General features: G+C 45.9%; 1 protein-coding gene across 1 annotated transcript in view; it reads left to right on the forward strand.

Moving 5' to 3' along the window:
• Positions 1–15,591, forward strand: part of PICK1 (protein interacting with PRKCA 1) — a gene marked incomplete at its 3' end in the record, with an annotated part of 316,855 nt that overhangs the window by 137,366 nt on the left and 163,898 nt on the right. The window contains exon 6 of the mRNA XM_018569440.1: positions 8,750–8,803. Coding sequence (XP_018424942.1) covers positions 8,750–8,803 — 54 coding nt within the window. The remainder of the gene's footprint in view (positions 1–8,749; positions 8,804–15,591) is intronic.

Below are 15,591 nucleotides of genomic sequence, written 5' to 3' on the forward strand. Positions count from 1 at the left end.
TATAGCGTATATATATGTGTATGTATATATATATATATATATATATATTTAACATTTTAAACATCAAGGGGAGCATCATTATCTATTGTCAGTGATTTAATCAGCATTTGAAATAGCTTAAAAACCTTTTGACTTTAATATCACTTTATTTGTCTTATGTTCTATACGTTTATACATCAAAGAATAGCTGAAGTAAAGGGAGGGAGTGGGGGTATTGATGATTGTGCAGTGATTGCCTGATACACCACTGACAAAATATGAACTTTGACACACCTGAGAGCTTTTCAACTGGCAAACGACCTAAGTCTTTTGCCAAGAATCTACAAAACACTTTGGGGGGATTTATCAAAACTGGAGCAGACAAAATCTGAAGCAGATTTGCACTGCAGCCAATCAGCATCTCTCATTTTCAAATCTTGCCTGAGCAAACTGTACAGAGATGCTGATTGGTTGCCATGGGCAACTGCTCCAGATTTTCTGCTCCAGTTTTGATAAATTCTCCCCTTTGTGTTTCGACCAGGTGGGTTTCATACCTCACAGAGAGGCGAGAGACAAACACTACCAGGGTCCTTAATGTAATTCATCAGGCCCAAACTCGTTTGTTACCTCTGATGTTGCTCTCAACGGATGCGGAGAAGGACTTTGATAGGGTAGGTTGGGGATTTTTACATTCTACTCTCCGACACATGGGTTAGGCCCCAATATGCTCTCATGGATCCTCCCGTTGTACTCTTCCCCCACGGCAGCCATAACCGTTAACTAGGCTAGATCAGAATAGTTTCCCCTGACCAATGGCACTCGCCAGGGTTGCCCACTGTCAACCCTTATTTTTGCCCGAACCCCTTCTGTGCATAGTGTGGTCTTCCCCAGCTTTCCCTGGCATGACGCTACCTTCTGGCCCCCATGAACTTGTGGTTAATGCTGCCAATCTCATTTTCTTTGTCACTAACCCAGAATCTTAATTACCCCGCTTGCTGGAAGTCCCCTCCTTATATGGTAGCCTATCCAACTTCAAAATTAACTACTCTAAGTCGTCCGCATTGAACATTACCTTACCCTCCACTTCGATCCCATATCTACTACGCACTTTTCGTTGGGAGCATTGACGACTCTAGGAACAATATATAGGGGGGGCACATGAGAGAGTCAAAACTGGGGAGCACTAATAATTTAGGTTTGTAATGTAACGCATAGTGCTGAGGTCAGTTATGTAACGCAGAGGTCAGTTATGTAACGCAGAGTGTGGAGGACCGTTATGTAACTTAGAGGTCAGTAATGTAACGCAGAGGTCAATAATGTGAGGAGGTCGGCAGTGTGACGCAGAGTGCGGAGGTCGGCAGTGTGACGCAGAGTGCGGAGGTCGGCAGTGTGACGCAGAGTGCGGAGGTCGGCAGTGTGACACAGAGTGCGGGGTTCAGCTGTGCAAAAAGAAAAGGGACTTACAGTGCTGATGTGCTCTGTCCTCATGCCCTCTTCTTCCTCTCCGGGTGGTGGTGGGGGGAGGATTAATATTTGCTGGAGGTAAATCCCCAAGCAGCCTTGCTGTGCCTTCTCTGGCTCTGCAGGGTCCCCTCTGCACTCTCCCTCCCAGCCAATAGCAGCTGAGGTGGGCAGGGAAGGACTGCAGCCTTAAATAGTTAGAGATTCAAATTACCTCTGACTTCTTCGATCTATTTGACGCCAACTACATCCCCTTCCACAAGCTCAAACAAGACCTTTGTAACTGGAGCACCTTATCTTTATCCTGGTTTGGGAGATGTAACTCCCTGAAGATTACTTTGTTCCCCCGAATGCTATACCTTATCTAAGCTATCCCTATTCGATTGCCGCCTCATTAGTTTCACCAGCTGCACTCCGAATTTATATCCTTTGTATGGGGTGCCAGCTGTCCTCGAATTGGCAGACATATTTTATCCCTCCCCAAGTCGAATAGTGGGGTGGGCCTTCCCAACCTTCTAGCCTACTGCAAGGCTTCACAAATTAATAGACTCCTAGACTGGTGTGCCCAGAGGGTGTTTAGAGGCACTGAGTGAGTTGTCCCCTTCCCCCTCTCCCCCTTTTGGTGACCCATGATTTTTGCCCTGGTTATGAAAATAGGCTGCTCCTCCTGGCAAATAAATTTAGAATGTTAGATTTTCAGTCTGATTTCTAGATGGCTTTCATGCTCTGATTTGCGAACCTTGGTGGACCCCCTTTAGATTTCTGGAGTGCGATGCAAATAGGGCACTTCTTGAGAGCAATACCCTCCCCACATGACCTGGATAGACCGTGCACGGCTTTTGAAAGTATGTGCAGAAGTAGTTCTCCAACATGGCTATCTGTGCTGGAGATGCAGATCTTCCCCAGGTACTTTGCTACACATCTTATGGTCCTGCTCAACACTATGCAGCTTCTGGAACACGGTGGGAGAAGTTGGGAAACCCTTGACCATGGTAGACCTGTTCGACAATCCTGCCACCTGCTTATGGCACCTGCCCCGGCGCCCCATGACTAGATATAGATCCTCCCTCACGGTCCACCTGATTAATGCCACCAGGGCTTGTATTCCACTGTTATGGAAGTCTCCCCAACCTCCCTCTATTCAGATGTGGCTCTCCAAAGTAAATGATACTTACAGGATGGACAGGGCCAGATTTACTCTCCCTGCCGCCCCAAGGCCAGGTTCCACAATACGCCCCCTCCCCATCAATTGTGAATGGCAACCAGATGGCAGGGTGGCGGGGTTAGTTTTCAATTTTTTTTAACTGTTTCTTTATTTTTATAACTTCAATTATTTCTTCTCATTTTTTTGTATTTTTATTTATTTAATTATTTTTTAATTAATTTCTTTTTACTTTTTAATAATTTATTTTTTATAGTTTTTATCTTATTGTTTATTTTTTATAATTATACGGCGGGACACTACGGAGCCGGTGGGCGGAGCCTCGGCCCACCCCGTCATGATTGGACGGCGGCCGCACACTACGGTCCGCCGCCGGGACACCTTACACCGATGCCTGCAACTTCCCCACAAGGTCACCGCTGCTGCCCCGAGGCAGGTCCTCGGTGGCCTTGTGGGAAATCCGGGCCTGAGGATGGAGGACCTGACTGCTTCCCTGAATAACACAGAGGAAAAATTAAACTCCACCTGGAGCCCCTGGGTGTGTTTCTGGTACTCTGTTCGCTATCGCTGGTACATGTGCTTGTATCTCTTTGGCAGATTCTGCCCTGCAAGATGTGTAGAAATCTGTCAGTATTGCTGAAGGTCGTTTCTGCGGCTCCTGGGGTGGGTACCCTCGTTCTTCTCTTTTTCCTCATGCTTTTTCCCCCTTCTTTCCTCACTCCTCTTACATTCTGTTTGAGTTTTTCATACTGTTTTCTACACCCCTCTATTGGGGTGTAGAACAGCTCTAACAGCTCTAACAGCTTTGTTTACCTTCTTATGAGAGGCTACATTATCTCTCCACATTCCTTTATTGCATAGATGTGTGTTATCCTTACCATTTCTACACACCCGAGTGATGTTCGCTCTCCAAGCTGCATATTTATACACAAACTATCTGAACTAGATTGGATGTGTATGTTTATAACAGCGAATGGGGGCAGCCCTGGCGTATACCATTGTGTAGCGGAAGAGGGGACGACAAGGTGCCATTCACCTTAACTCTGGCAGTCAGAGGAGTATAATGCAGAGATCCATGCCAACATCTGGGGGTGCAGTCCCAGGGCAGTCAGTGTTAAAAACATGAATCCCCGGTCTACTCTGTCGAACGCCATTTCGGCGTCCGTGGACAAGAGCAGGACTGGGAAATTCAGTTTATGAGCTAAATGGATCAAATATACTGACTTGAGAGTGCTATCTCTGGCCTCTCTCTCTGGTAGAAAGCCCACCTGATCTGGATGTATCCAATGGGGTAAGAGCGGGCTCATTCTGGAAGCTAGGATCTTGGCATAAAGTTTGGTATCAACGTTCATTAGTGATATAGGGCGGTAGCTAGAACAGCAAAATGGATCTTTACCAGGTTTAGCAAGTAATGTGATGTGAGCGAGTAGCGATTCTGGGTGCATAGGTAAATCGGTGTCGATTGAATTGACATATCTACAAAAGTAAGGGGCTAACGGGGTCTGGAAACGTTTAAAATATAAAAGAGGGAAACCGCCAGGGCTCTTGCCTAGGGGAGTGGATTGGATTGCCTGCTCAAATTCCGCTACAGTAATGGGGGATTCTAGGGCTAGTAGTGTGTCCTTTGGCAATGAAGGCAAACCCACATTTTGTAAGTATTGGGTGATTCTCTAACCCACGTGTGCCGTGAGGGAGGGCGAACCCTATATAGGTCCTAGTAAAATTCACGGAACACCGCAGCGATGTCAGTGGTAAGGTGAGCCATAGAGTCCGATGTAGACTTAATTTTAGGTAAAATATCATATTTTAATGAAGACATTAAAAGTACGAAACCTAAAATCAGTTATGATCAGTGAGTCCTTATTTGGAAAATCCTCTACGTGTTTCGCCACAGCCATGGCTTCATAAGGAGGAACATATGACTATAAGCTAACATCAAGTACCATTAGAAAATCATAATTCCATTACAACAACATGGTGATTTGGTGTATACAAGTACAATATCTTACTGTGGATGATTGTATCCATATATGAATATACCAGCAGCTATTCTCCCATTGGAGTGAGCAAAACAGGACTGCAGAGGCTTCAATAGTCACGACCTTGGTTCCCCCGTAGTCCTCTTTTCTTTCGCTGACGTGATCTCTTCCTTCCCTTGTACCTGATCCATTGATCTATTCCCCCTGTATCTGATTCATTCCCCCCTGTACCTAAACCCTTTAGTACCTGAACCCTTCCCCCTGTATCTGATTCTTTCCCCTCCTGTACCTGATCCCTTCCTCCTGTATCTATTATCTTCCTCCTGTACCTGATCCCTTTCTTTCCCTGTATGTGATCCTGTCCTTCACATGTACCTGATCCATTCCCCCCCTGTACCTGATCCCTGCCCTCCATAGCGGATTCCTTCCCCTTCTTACGTTATTATGACAGTCCTGCATGGGACCCGGCCTTTTCTTTGTTTGAGATGTGATCTGAAGGGCTTTGTTTACATATGTGTGAATGTTTATGGTAGAGCTGTGTTTGTATTCTCTATAGTGTGTATAATACTTTACACCTTGGAAGGATCAAATCCCAGGAGCCGAGTCTGCAACACACTTAATTCTCATAGAACATGGTCGCCATGCATTTTCACACACAGCACAATGCAGATTTAAACCCAGTTAAATCAAAATGGCAACAATATGGCAGTCATGTTAACGCATAATGTGAACCTTACCTGGCAGTAAAATAAAATTACACCTGGCATATAACTCTTCTTAGTCTTTCCTATTGTACTTTGAAGGCACATTTCAGGACTTCTTAAACTTCAGATTTGCTACAGGATTGAACTGAGTAGCTCCTGCAGTCAGGGCCGCTCTATTGTAAGGCTGCACCATCCCAGCAGTTCTGTTTATGATGCGATCGGCAATGCATAGTGTAGCTCTGCCCCTGCCCAACGCAGCATAGCACCTCTGCAGGTAGGGCGCATAGGGGGGTGTTTGTCCAGGGTCCAATCAATAATAAAGACAGCCCTGGTGTTTACTTGATGCTGTAGCCTGACATTCATCTTTATGCTGCTCCACTGTGTAAGTTCATTACAGCTTTGCTCACAAATTAATAAGCCTCTAGTTCTAGCGTATTTCCTCTTTTGCTTCCTCCTGCAGGCTTGAAGTGTCTCTGATCTGAAGGGTGAGCAATATGTAAGTGGAGGTGTAAGGACACACAGAGTCACCAGAGCTTGATTTACATTTTAATCCTTACAGATATTTTTATTTATTTTATCATATGACAAATACACCTTCTAACAGTAGGTTGCTCCAATTTTCCATTTTTTTAAATTAAGACAAGCCCATCATGAGAAAAACATGGAGGATACCATTGGTAAGCTCTCTTTCAAAAAAAGGTAGCTGCCTGGTCATTTTGTTTAAGTTCAGTATTTCTTGCTTTCTGGTAAGAATCATTGAATTAGGATAAGGATGTGAATTAGGAATTCTGTGTAATCCCAGGTGAAATGACTATGCTCCACCGCCTGTTAGTACACCAAACTCACCAAAAATAAGGGACACAGAAGGTCAACAGGATAAATATTTAACCAGCTCCCGTCCATGGCCGTTCCTGAACGGCCGGACGGGAGCCTTATAGGAGCGGGAGGGCGTCTTAAGATGTCCTGCCCCTCCCCCCACTCGTGTGCGATCTCCCGATGATCTCTTCTCGGTCCCCGAATGCAGGAAGTGCATCACTTCCTGCATTCAGTGTCACTCTCAGGTTACAGATGCTGGTGAGAAGCTGATGAAGCAGATCCCTGCTTCATCAACTTCTCTGGGGGTCCCTAGGTGACATTAGGGGTCTTAGAGATGTCTCCATAAAGAGGACCTGTGATTTAGATTGGTTATAACATAGAGGATTTCTATGTGATAGCAATAAAGTTAAGTTTAAAAAAAAAAGTAAAATAACACTGTACTGTGTTACACAATGTACTGTGCCGTTTTTTTACACTGAACCGCAATAAAGTCTGTGACAGCTGTAAGTCCCCGCAGTGGCTGTGCGGGGATGTACTCTGTCACCAGTGCACCAGAGGCAGAGAGCGGCTCTATCTGCGGGTGGGCATTTGCCCCGTACAAATCCCCCCCGGATCCACCACTGATGGCGGCGCTGGACGTCGGCGCCACTGAGCGGCGGAGCGACGCGTCACTGCTGTGGGCGAAGCTCCAGGTGGAATCCTCTGGGCAGTCTTCAGCCACCTACATTAGGACCCCAGCTGGAGCTCCGCCCACAGCAGTGACGCGACGCTCCGCAGCCACCACGGAAGGTAAAGTAAAAAAAAAAACATAGCGCAAGCTTCAGCGCTTTGTATCGGGGCATTTTGACAAGTACAAGTACTTGTCAAAATGCCCTGTATCGGGCCCGATTCCGATGCTAGCATCGGTATCAGGACAGCCCTAAATTTAACGAGGACCATCTGGGGAACACTTCTGCTATAAGTTCAGGGTCGCTAAAGCGACCCTGAGCTTATAGCAAAACTGTAAATAGCAGCACCGTAAGGCATACTGACCTGGCCAGCTGGGAACAGTTTTGTTCCGCCGTATGCCTTAGTGCGGTGGCAGTGAAAGGGTTAAAGCATCGCCTATGGCCAATTTTGGGGGTGGTTGTTTTCTGCGATTTCACGGGCGCACACAATTTTGAAGCTTGACATGTTTGGTGTCTATTTACCCGCCGTCACTCATTTTGCCTGATGAAGGAGATCTATGAGAGACCGCGAAACGTTACTTTTTGATGCATTGTGCTATGTTTCATGCGTCAATAAACAGACGCCTTTGATTCATTACCTGGAGTGCCGGTGTCTATGTTATCCTATTTACCCGACGTGACCCCGTCTTTTATATTTTACCAAAAAATTCGGGTGATAATAAATGTTTCATAACATTTCATAGGGTAACAGGGTTTAAAAAAAAAAAAAATGATGGTACTTTTTTTGTTATATAGTACAAACTAAAAACCCCAGTGGTGAATAAATACCGCCAAGAGAAAGCTCTATCTGTCCCCAAAAAACGGTAAAAATGTATTTCAGTACAGCGTTGCATGGCAAAATAAATGTCAATCAAAGCACCGCAGCGCTGAATACTAAAAAATGGCCTGGCCAGGAAGGGGGTGTAACACCCTGGTCTTCAAGTGGTTAATATGATGTCCACTTGATCAGACCGAATGTTTATGGCAGTTGGATATTTCTCTGCAAACCCAAAGGTATTTGATGGAGCATAAACCATAAAACAGGCAATTTAGTTGTGTGATACTGTTTTTATTTAAAATTAAATGTATAAAGAAGAAATTGCAACAGCTCGTTTTGTAGTAGACACAACGTGTAGCATGTGGCTACACAATATATGTCATTTTTTTTCTTGTCCTGTTCTGTGTGAGTTCTGAGTCGGTTGGGCATCTGTATACAGAAAGTGGATTCTAGTTAAAACAGCACCAGCTGAGTTCTCTGCTAAAGGAGCACACAACAAAAGGCCTTTCATTTTAGGTTCGTTTGACTTACCAATACGTGGTGGTGAGGGAATAGTAATTTCCCCTGGGATTAAAAACATTTTTTTTTTTTTTGCGCATAAAGAGGCATTGCTTTTGTGGGACTTTTTTTCTCTGTATATGGACTTCACATTGGCTTGTGTTGGCACTTATTTGTTGTTTTGATTAAAGGAGATCTATGAGGTGAGTGCTTTTCACTCACCTCATAAGTCTAGCCGACCTGTGACAATGAGACTGTCACAGGTCGGCTCAGTAGATCGGGAGGTGAGCGAACACATACCGGCGTTCGCTCACTTCTCGATCCTGTCACTGCCTCTAGATAGGCAGAGCCAGCTGTCAGTCACGCAGCTGGGCGGATCCCGGCACAATTGTCGGGATCCGCTTCAGCTGTGGCGTCTCAGTATACCGCGAGGTACAGCTCGCAGTATACTGAGCCTAAGGTGACGGGAGGACGCTAGTTTGTGTCCTCCCGTTACCCTAAGGAGAATTATGGGGAAAAGCCTTAACCCCATAATTCTCCTTTAAGGTTTTTTTATTTCAAGCTGGTTTTTTTTTCTGCGATTAAACTTCTTTATACCATGTTTACTTTAAGGATAATTTACTACCAGATTTAAAATTAAAAACATTGTATTTGTTTTAATGCAGATGGTTTGGTAAAAAAACTGGAAGAATTGGAGAAAACATCAGAATTTTATAAAGGTATATTTCTATAAGCTTGAATGATCTGTGCTATATTGCTTGTCAAAGTCTAATGATCAGTGTATTTTGCTGCTTTCTCTTATAGCAACTATGTATATGTCTATGTTGTGTATTGTTTAAACCCTTGGTTCTCAACTGGTGGGTCGTGACCCAAAAGTGGGTCGCGACCCTGTGTTCAGTGGGTCGCCGCTTGCCTTCCACTTTTCTAGGTGAGAGGCTCCGCTGCCTCCCCCAGCGTAACACTGTCAGTTCTCGCGCCGAGCAGCCATTCAAAATATGCTGCCCGGTGCCAAGTGTCAGCTTGAGGTGGGGTGGGCTGGGACTATGGCCATGAGGGAGCTCCATTCATGCTTGCATTCCCTACAGCACCCTCACATGTCCTGTAGAGGTGCCTGGACCGGAGTGATGTCACATTCTGGCTCCTGGCACCTCTACAGGTGATGCACATATGGATGGCGCTCCGTCACAGCACATTCTGGTGTGGGAGTGCATTGCATTGCCATTAATTTGAATGGCATCCTAAATGCATCTCCCACCCACAGTTCTATCGCCCGCATCGGAACGCGAGGTACCACATGCCGTGCGTTCCATTGCAGTTCAACTTGGGTCGCAACTTAATGACCAAGGACAAATGTGGGTCCTGAGGTTAAACCGGTTGAGAACCACTGGTTTAAACTATGGCGATTATTAACAAAAGGGTGAAGAGTTTGGAGAGGGCACGAAAAGTAAACAATTTAGGCCAGGGGTCAGCAACTTTTTATAGACTCAAGTGCCATTTTTGCAACCATCAGACAACCGAGTGCCAATGAACAATAGCGCACCTTTGTTTTAGATTCACATTTTTATACTGATAGTTGTGCTGCTAATAGTAAAGGTGTTTTTTTTTCCATATTAAAATGTGTATTGAAGGTTTTCAGAATATAACAAAAGACATACATACAATACAGTGAGCATACATTAAGACAATCACACTACATACGATATCCAGGGTAAAGGGGGGGGGCGCCTTTGAGTAAGCGTGGCGCAATATGCGCATTCGGGCATGCGGCCTGATACCACCTCGCGAGAAGTTTGAAGTTGGCTTCGGTCATGTAGCTATCCGGGGAGGCAGAGGAGCACATATGCAACACCTTGGACCTCTGAGAGGGGGATAAGGGTGTTCGAAAATTCCTGTTCCCATTTCCCAAGGTATGGCGGGGGCTGGTCACCAGTAATTCCCGACAAAATCTTGTATATGACAGAGAGACCATGGCTTGTGGGAGTCGGTGACCCCAATAATGATTCAAAGGGCAAGAAGTTACCTCTCACTCGTAGTGGCTTCGGGAGAGACATAACAAAATGTTGTAGTTGTCTGTATCTCCAGAAGTCCATCGAATGGGTGCCCCACTTGTCCCTCAGAGCCTGGAGGGCAGAGTGAGGTCCCTTGGAGGACGTGATAACGAAAATGGGGGAGGGACAACATGCCGTTCACTTTGACTCTGACGGTTGGAGAGGAGTACAGTGCGGTTATCCACGCCAACATCCGGGGACCAATGCCCAGGGAGGTCAGCGTGGAGAACATGAATCCCCAGTCCACTCTGTCAAATGCTTTTTCGACATCTGTAGCCAAGAGTAGGACTGGGGAATTCTGTGTATGAGCTAGGTGAATAAGGGACACAGATTTAAGGGCGCTGTCCCTGGCCTCCCTCCCCGGGACAAAGCCCACCTTGTCCGGATGAATCCATTCGGGAAGAAGTGGGCTAAGTCGGGAAGCCAGGATCTTGGCGCACAACTTAGTGTCCACATTCATCAGTGATATGGGGCGGTAGCTAGAGCAGCAAGCTGGGTCTTTACCCGGCTTGGGAAGGATAGTGATGTGGGCAAGTAACGATTCCGGACGGAGTGGGGAGGTGGCGTCGATGGAATTAACATAACTACAAAAATGGGGGGCTAAGTGAGCCTGAAAACGCTTGAAGTACAAGAGAGGGAATCCGTCTGGGCCAGGGCTTTTGCCTAAAGGCGTGGATTGGATCGCTCGTTCTAATTCCGCTGTAGTGATGGGGGATTCTAAGGCAAGTAAGGTAGCAGTTGGCAACGCAGGTAAGCCCGCCTTTCGTAAGTAAGCAGTGATTTTATCAGAAAGATCCGGACGTAGGTGAGACTGTGATGGGGGGTTGACCTGGTACAAGTCTTGATAAAAGTCATGGAAAACTTTGGCTATATCAGTGGTATGGTGGGCCATAGAGCCCATAGTGGTCTTGATTTTGGGGATATAAGTGGCAAAGCGATGTGGTCGCAGAGCGTGTGCTAAAAGTCTACCAGGTTTATTACCCTGAACATAGAATTTCTTATTCCGCGCATCAAAGGCACGTTTAGTGTCCGATTCCAGCAGCTCTCTAAGTCGTTCTCGTTTGAGGGTAAGTGTTTGATATGTAGAGCTGTCAGCAGTAATTTTATGAGATATTTCTAGAGAATGTATTTCGGACAGTAACAGTTGTAGCTGCGCAACCCGATCCCTCTTCTTCCTGGAGCCTATGGCAATCAGCGTACCCCGGATCACTGACTTGTGGGCTTCCCAGAGGACTGCAGGGGAAACAGATTCCTGGGCGTTTTCCCTGAAGTAGGTATCTATATTGGCAGCCACGGTTGCAACAACCTTTGGGTCGTGGAGGAGGGATTCATTAAGCCTCCAATTGTAGCTTCTAGTTGGGGCATTCGCTAAGGTAAGTAATACAGATACCAGAGCATGGTCCGATAAAGTGAGAGGGAGTATAGTCGCGGCTTGTACCGCTTCTACAAGGAAGTGGTCTAAGAAGAGCATGTCTAACCGCAAGTAGGAATTATGGACAGAGGAGTAGTGGAGTAGTAGATATGAGAGTCCCTCTCACTGGGATGAAGTACTCTCCATACATCAACCAGGTGAAGACCATGTAGCATTCTGCGTACAGTATTAAGGTGTGATTTAGGGTTACGTGCATGGCCTGTGGATGTGTCCATGGATGGGTCCATGCAAAAGTTAAAATCCCCCGACACCATCAGGTGACCGGAACGAAAGCTCCGAAGTTTACCCAATATTTTCCTAAAGTAGGAAGCTGGTGAGGAATTCGGACAGTAAACGTTCGCCACAGTATATATAACACCATATAATTCAACATGAAGGAAAAGGAACCTGCCCTCCGGGTCAACCATTCTATCAGTGACCGTGAAGGGAATATCCTTTCCAAATCCTATGGCGACCCCACGCCCCCGCTTGGTAGGGGACGTGCAGTGGTACCAGTGTGGAAAGTACCCAGAGTGCAAACGTAGGGCAGAATCATGAGAGATATGAGTCTCCTGCAAGAAAACCACGTCAGCCCGCAATCTGTGTAGCTCAGCCAAATACCTGGTGCCTTTTGGCGGGGGCATTAAGGCCCCTGACATTGTACGTCACCAGGCGTAGGGACGCCATCATGGATATGGAATGATATGCGACCGAAACATCAAGCAACCCAGACCCAGGAAAAGAACCACAAAGTGAAGGGAAGGGGGACTTACAAGGGGGGACAAAGACATCGACAAGGACACGGGGGAACACATATGGGACAGAGAACATCTTGTAAAAACCACACCCATCCACACCACACACTTCCCGACAAACCATACACACTTAACTCTCATACCTAATCTAAACACAAAATTACTCAACAAAGTAAAACTAGCAAGAGCGGACACTCCCCAGGAATCCCCTGTGTCCCTCCAACTCTATCCTATTAGGGGGTTGAAACTAACCACTTATCCTGCACCCACTTCCATCCACATCCCATTGATTTCATATTCTCTCCCCTTATTCTTTTTTCTGAGAACCTATAGAACCATTTCTATCTATAACACCTCTTTGACCCAACTAGGATATGGAATAGATAAACTACAAAAACCTCAATTAATTTAAAAAAAAGGGAAAAATCCATCTACCCACACTCACATACATGCAAACGTATAAAGGCTCAAAATCTCCACTCGCCCCCTCGCTACCGGCAAGCGGAAGGGGCGAGTGGAATCAAAGCCACTGAGTCAGACACTCAGTTGTGGACCTAGTGCCCAACTCCCGGAGGGATCCTAGGTAACTTGCCGTACGCCGCTGCTCACAGCCGAGCATCTTCCCATGCCAAGGATGGCTGCTTGACAGTCGCCATCCCTACTAAGGTCCTCTCCTGTATCCTATCGACGGCATAACCTCCTGCCTGCGCACAAGGTTTATGGGAGCTGTAATTTCACTTTTACAGCGCCTCCGTGACAGCAATGGGTAAGTGTGTCACGTGGGGGGTATTGGGTTAGGTTTTATTGTTGCGGTGGTCCCGTGTCCCAGTGCTCCATCATCCCATCGGACCCGCAACCCCAGTCCGATCTGATAAAGTCACGGGTCCGACGGAACGACAGAACACCGTACCCCACGGATGTCGCAATACAGGAGAAGACCCGGGGTGGACTGGCAGACCACGAGAGGGGCCCCAACAGCTTCATATGCTGCAAGTCCCCTTCATGCCGCCTAAGCTGCAATAGCTATTCATGGGACCAGAGTTAGTCCCAAGTGTCCGGGGGACATAGAGATGGGTCAGGGTGCCATGTGTGTATCATGGATGTACGCATATGTGCGATATCCTGTGCGTTGTGCTGTAGCTGCATATATAATATCCTGTGCATTGTGCTGTGACTATATGTGTAATGTCCTATGTGTTGTGCTTTGGCTATATGTGTAATGTCCTGTGCGTTGTGCTGTGACTGCATATGTAATGTCCTGTGCATTGTGCTGTGGCTGCATGTATAATGTCATGTGTATTGTGCTGTGGCTGCATGTATAATGTCATGTATATTGTGCTGTGACTGCATGTGTAATGTCATGTGCGTTGTGCTGTGGCTGCATGTATAATGTCATGTATATTGTGCTGTGACTGCATGTATAATGTCATGTATATTGTGCTGTGACTGCATGTATAATGTCATGTATATTGTGCTGTGACTGCATGTATAATGTCATGTATATTGTGCTGTGACTGCATGTGTAATGTCATGTGCGTTGTGCTGTGGCTGTATGTGTAATGCTCTGTGCGTTGTGCTGTAGCAGTATATGTAATACTATGTGCGTTGTGCTGTGACTATGTGTAATGCTATGTGCGTTGTGTTGTGGCGGTATGTGTAATGCTCTGTGCGTTGTGCTGTTGCGGTATGTCTAATGCTCTGTGCGTTGTGCTGTGGCAAAATGTCTAATGCTCTGTGCATAATGCTGTGGCTGTATGCGTAATGTCCTTGTGCGTTGTGCTGTGGCGGTATGTGTAATGTTCTCTGTCCCGTGCATTGTGCTAGGGGGTACAAAAAAAAGAAAACCCAAAAGCAAAACACTCATAAATACACATATTTCTCTTAGGTAATTCATTCCTATATTCTCCCCTACCCTAGTTGGTCTTGATTACCCCAAATATATCTCTATTTTTATACAGCGATAGTCTCTCATTGTCTATTTGGAGATTGGTTTTCATAAATCTTAATGTTTATACTATTCAGTTCACACAGGTTCTCGCATCTATTTTCAATTATCTCCAGATTCGCCTTGCCCTTCCCCGTCTTTCCAAGGTCCTCTGGGCCGTATCAACTTCCATTGATCCCACTCCGGGGCCTGGGGCAAATCCGGTGGCGGAGGATCTGGCCAGGCCTCCATTTGCAATGCTGGCAATCCCAAAACTTTAGAGAAGCCCAGTACATCCTCTATTGTGCGCACAATATGCACCTGTCCATTTCTCCTTGCCCGCAAATTAAATGGAAAACCCCATTGATAAGCAATACCCGCAGCTCTCAGCGCTTGGGTCAGTGGGCGTAAAGCTCTCCTTTTGGTCAGAGTTCTCCATGATAAATCTGCAAACAAAGTGATTACAGCGCCACTATAATTTATGGATCCCTTCTCTCTGGCTTTAGTTAAGATCCTCTCTCTTTGTTTGTAGAAATGCACTCTGCACAATACATCTCGCGCCTGTGCTTTCTCTGTCCGATATTTATTTGGAATATGGTGCACTCTATCCATCTCTATATATTCTATTTCTGTGTTATCCAGGAATTTATTGAAAATGTCTTGTACTGACCTTGAGATCTCTTCTGACCCTGTTGTCTCTGGTATTCCTCTTATCTTGATATTGTTCCTACGCTGTCGATCTTCCAGGTCATCAGCAAGTGATCTCAGAGTCTGGAGTTGATTATGGTACTCTTTCATTCCCACACACACAGCTGAATACCCTGTCAATATCTGTGGGACCACTGCTTCCAATGCCTCTGTCCGTTCATGGAGTTTCTGGAAGCTAGTCCGAATTTCTCTCATTTCCCTCTTATGTAATTCTTCTATGCGTTGAAGCATTGTTTCAATATCTTTCTAATCTAATTAGTCCAACCAGGGCGGCTACAGGATCTACAAGACACCGGCTAGTTGATGTGGATGTAGCAGGTGCAGGAGCTCAGAGCACACACATCCTCACACACTCATGGGTTAGCCACCTAATTTAAGGTGTTTACCTTGCCATTAGCAGCACAGCTATAAGTGAAAACATTGAATAACTGGTGCACACACAAACCATGCTCATATTTATATGTGCTGAAAAGTAAACGGGACTTACCGTTTTAGTGTGATCCCTGTGCCTGTATTTAATGGCCCAGTTGTGCTATGTCTGGCCTTTAGGATGTTACTTTGAACCACACACATGCCTCTGAATTATCAGTTGTAAGTTGGCTTCGAGACGGACGTAACACTGTCTTCATGTGTGAAAGAAATCTTTTCACACGTATATGTG

This window comes from Nanorana parkeri, unplaced genomic scaffold (assembly GCF_000935625.1).
Source record: "Nanorana parkeri isolate BGI_ZX_2015 unplaced genomic scaffold, ASM93562v1 scaffold1336, whole genome shotgun sequence".
In the NCBI taxonomy this organism is placed as follows: domain Eukaryota; kingdom Metazoa; phylum Chordata; class Amphibia; order Anura; family Dicroglossidae; genus Nanorana; species Nanorana parkeri.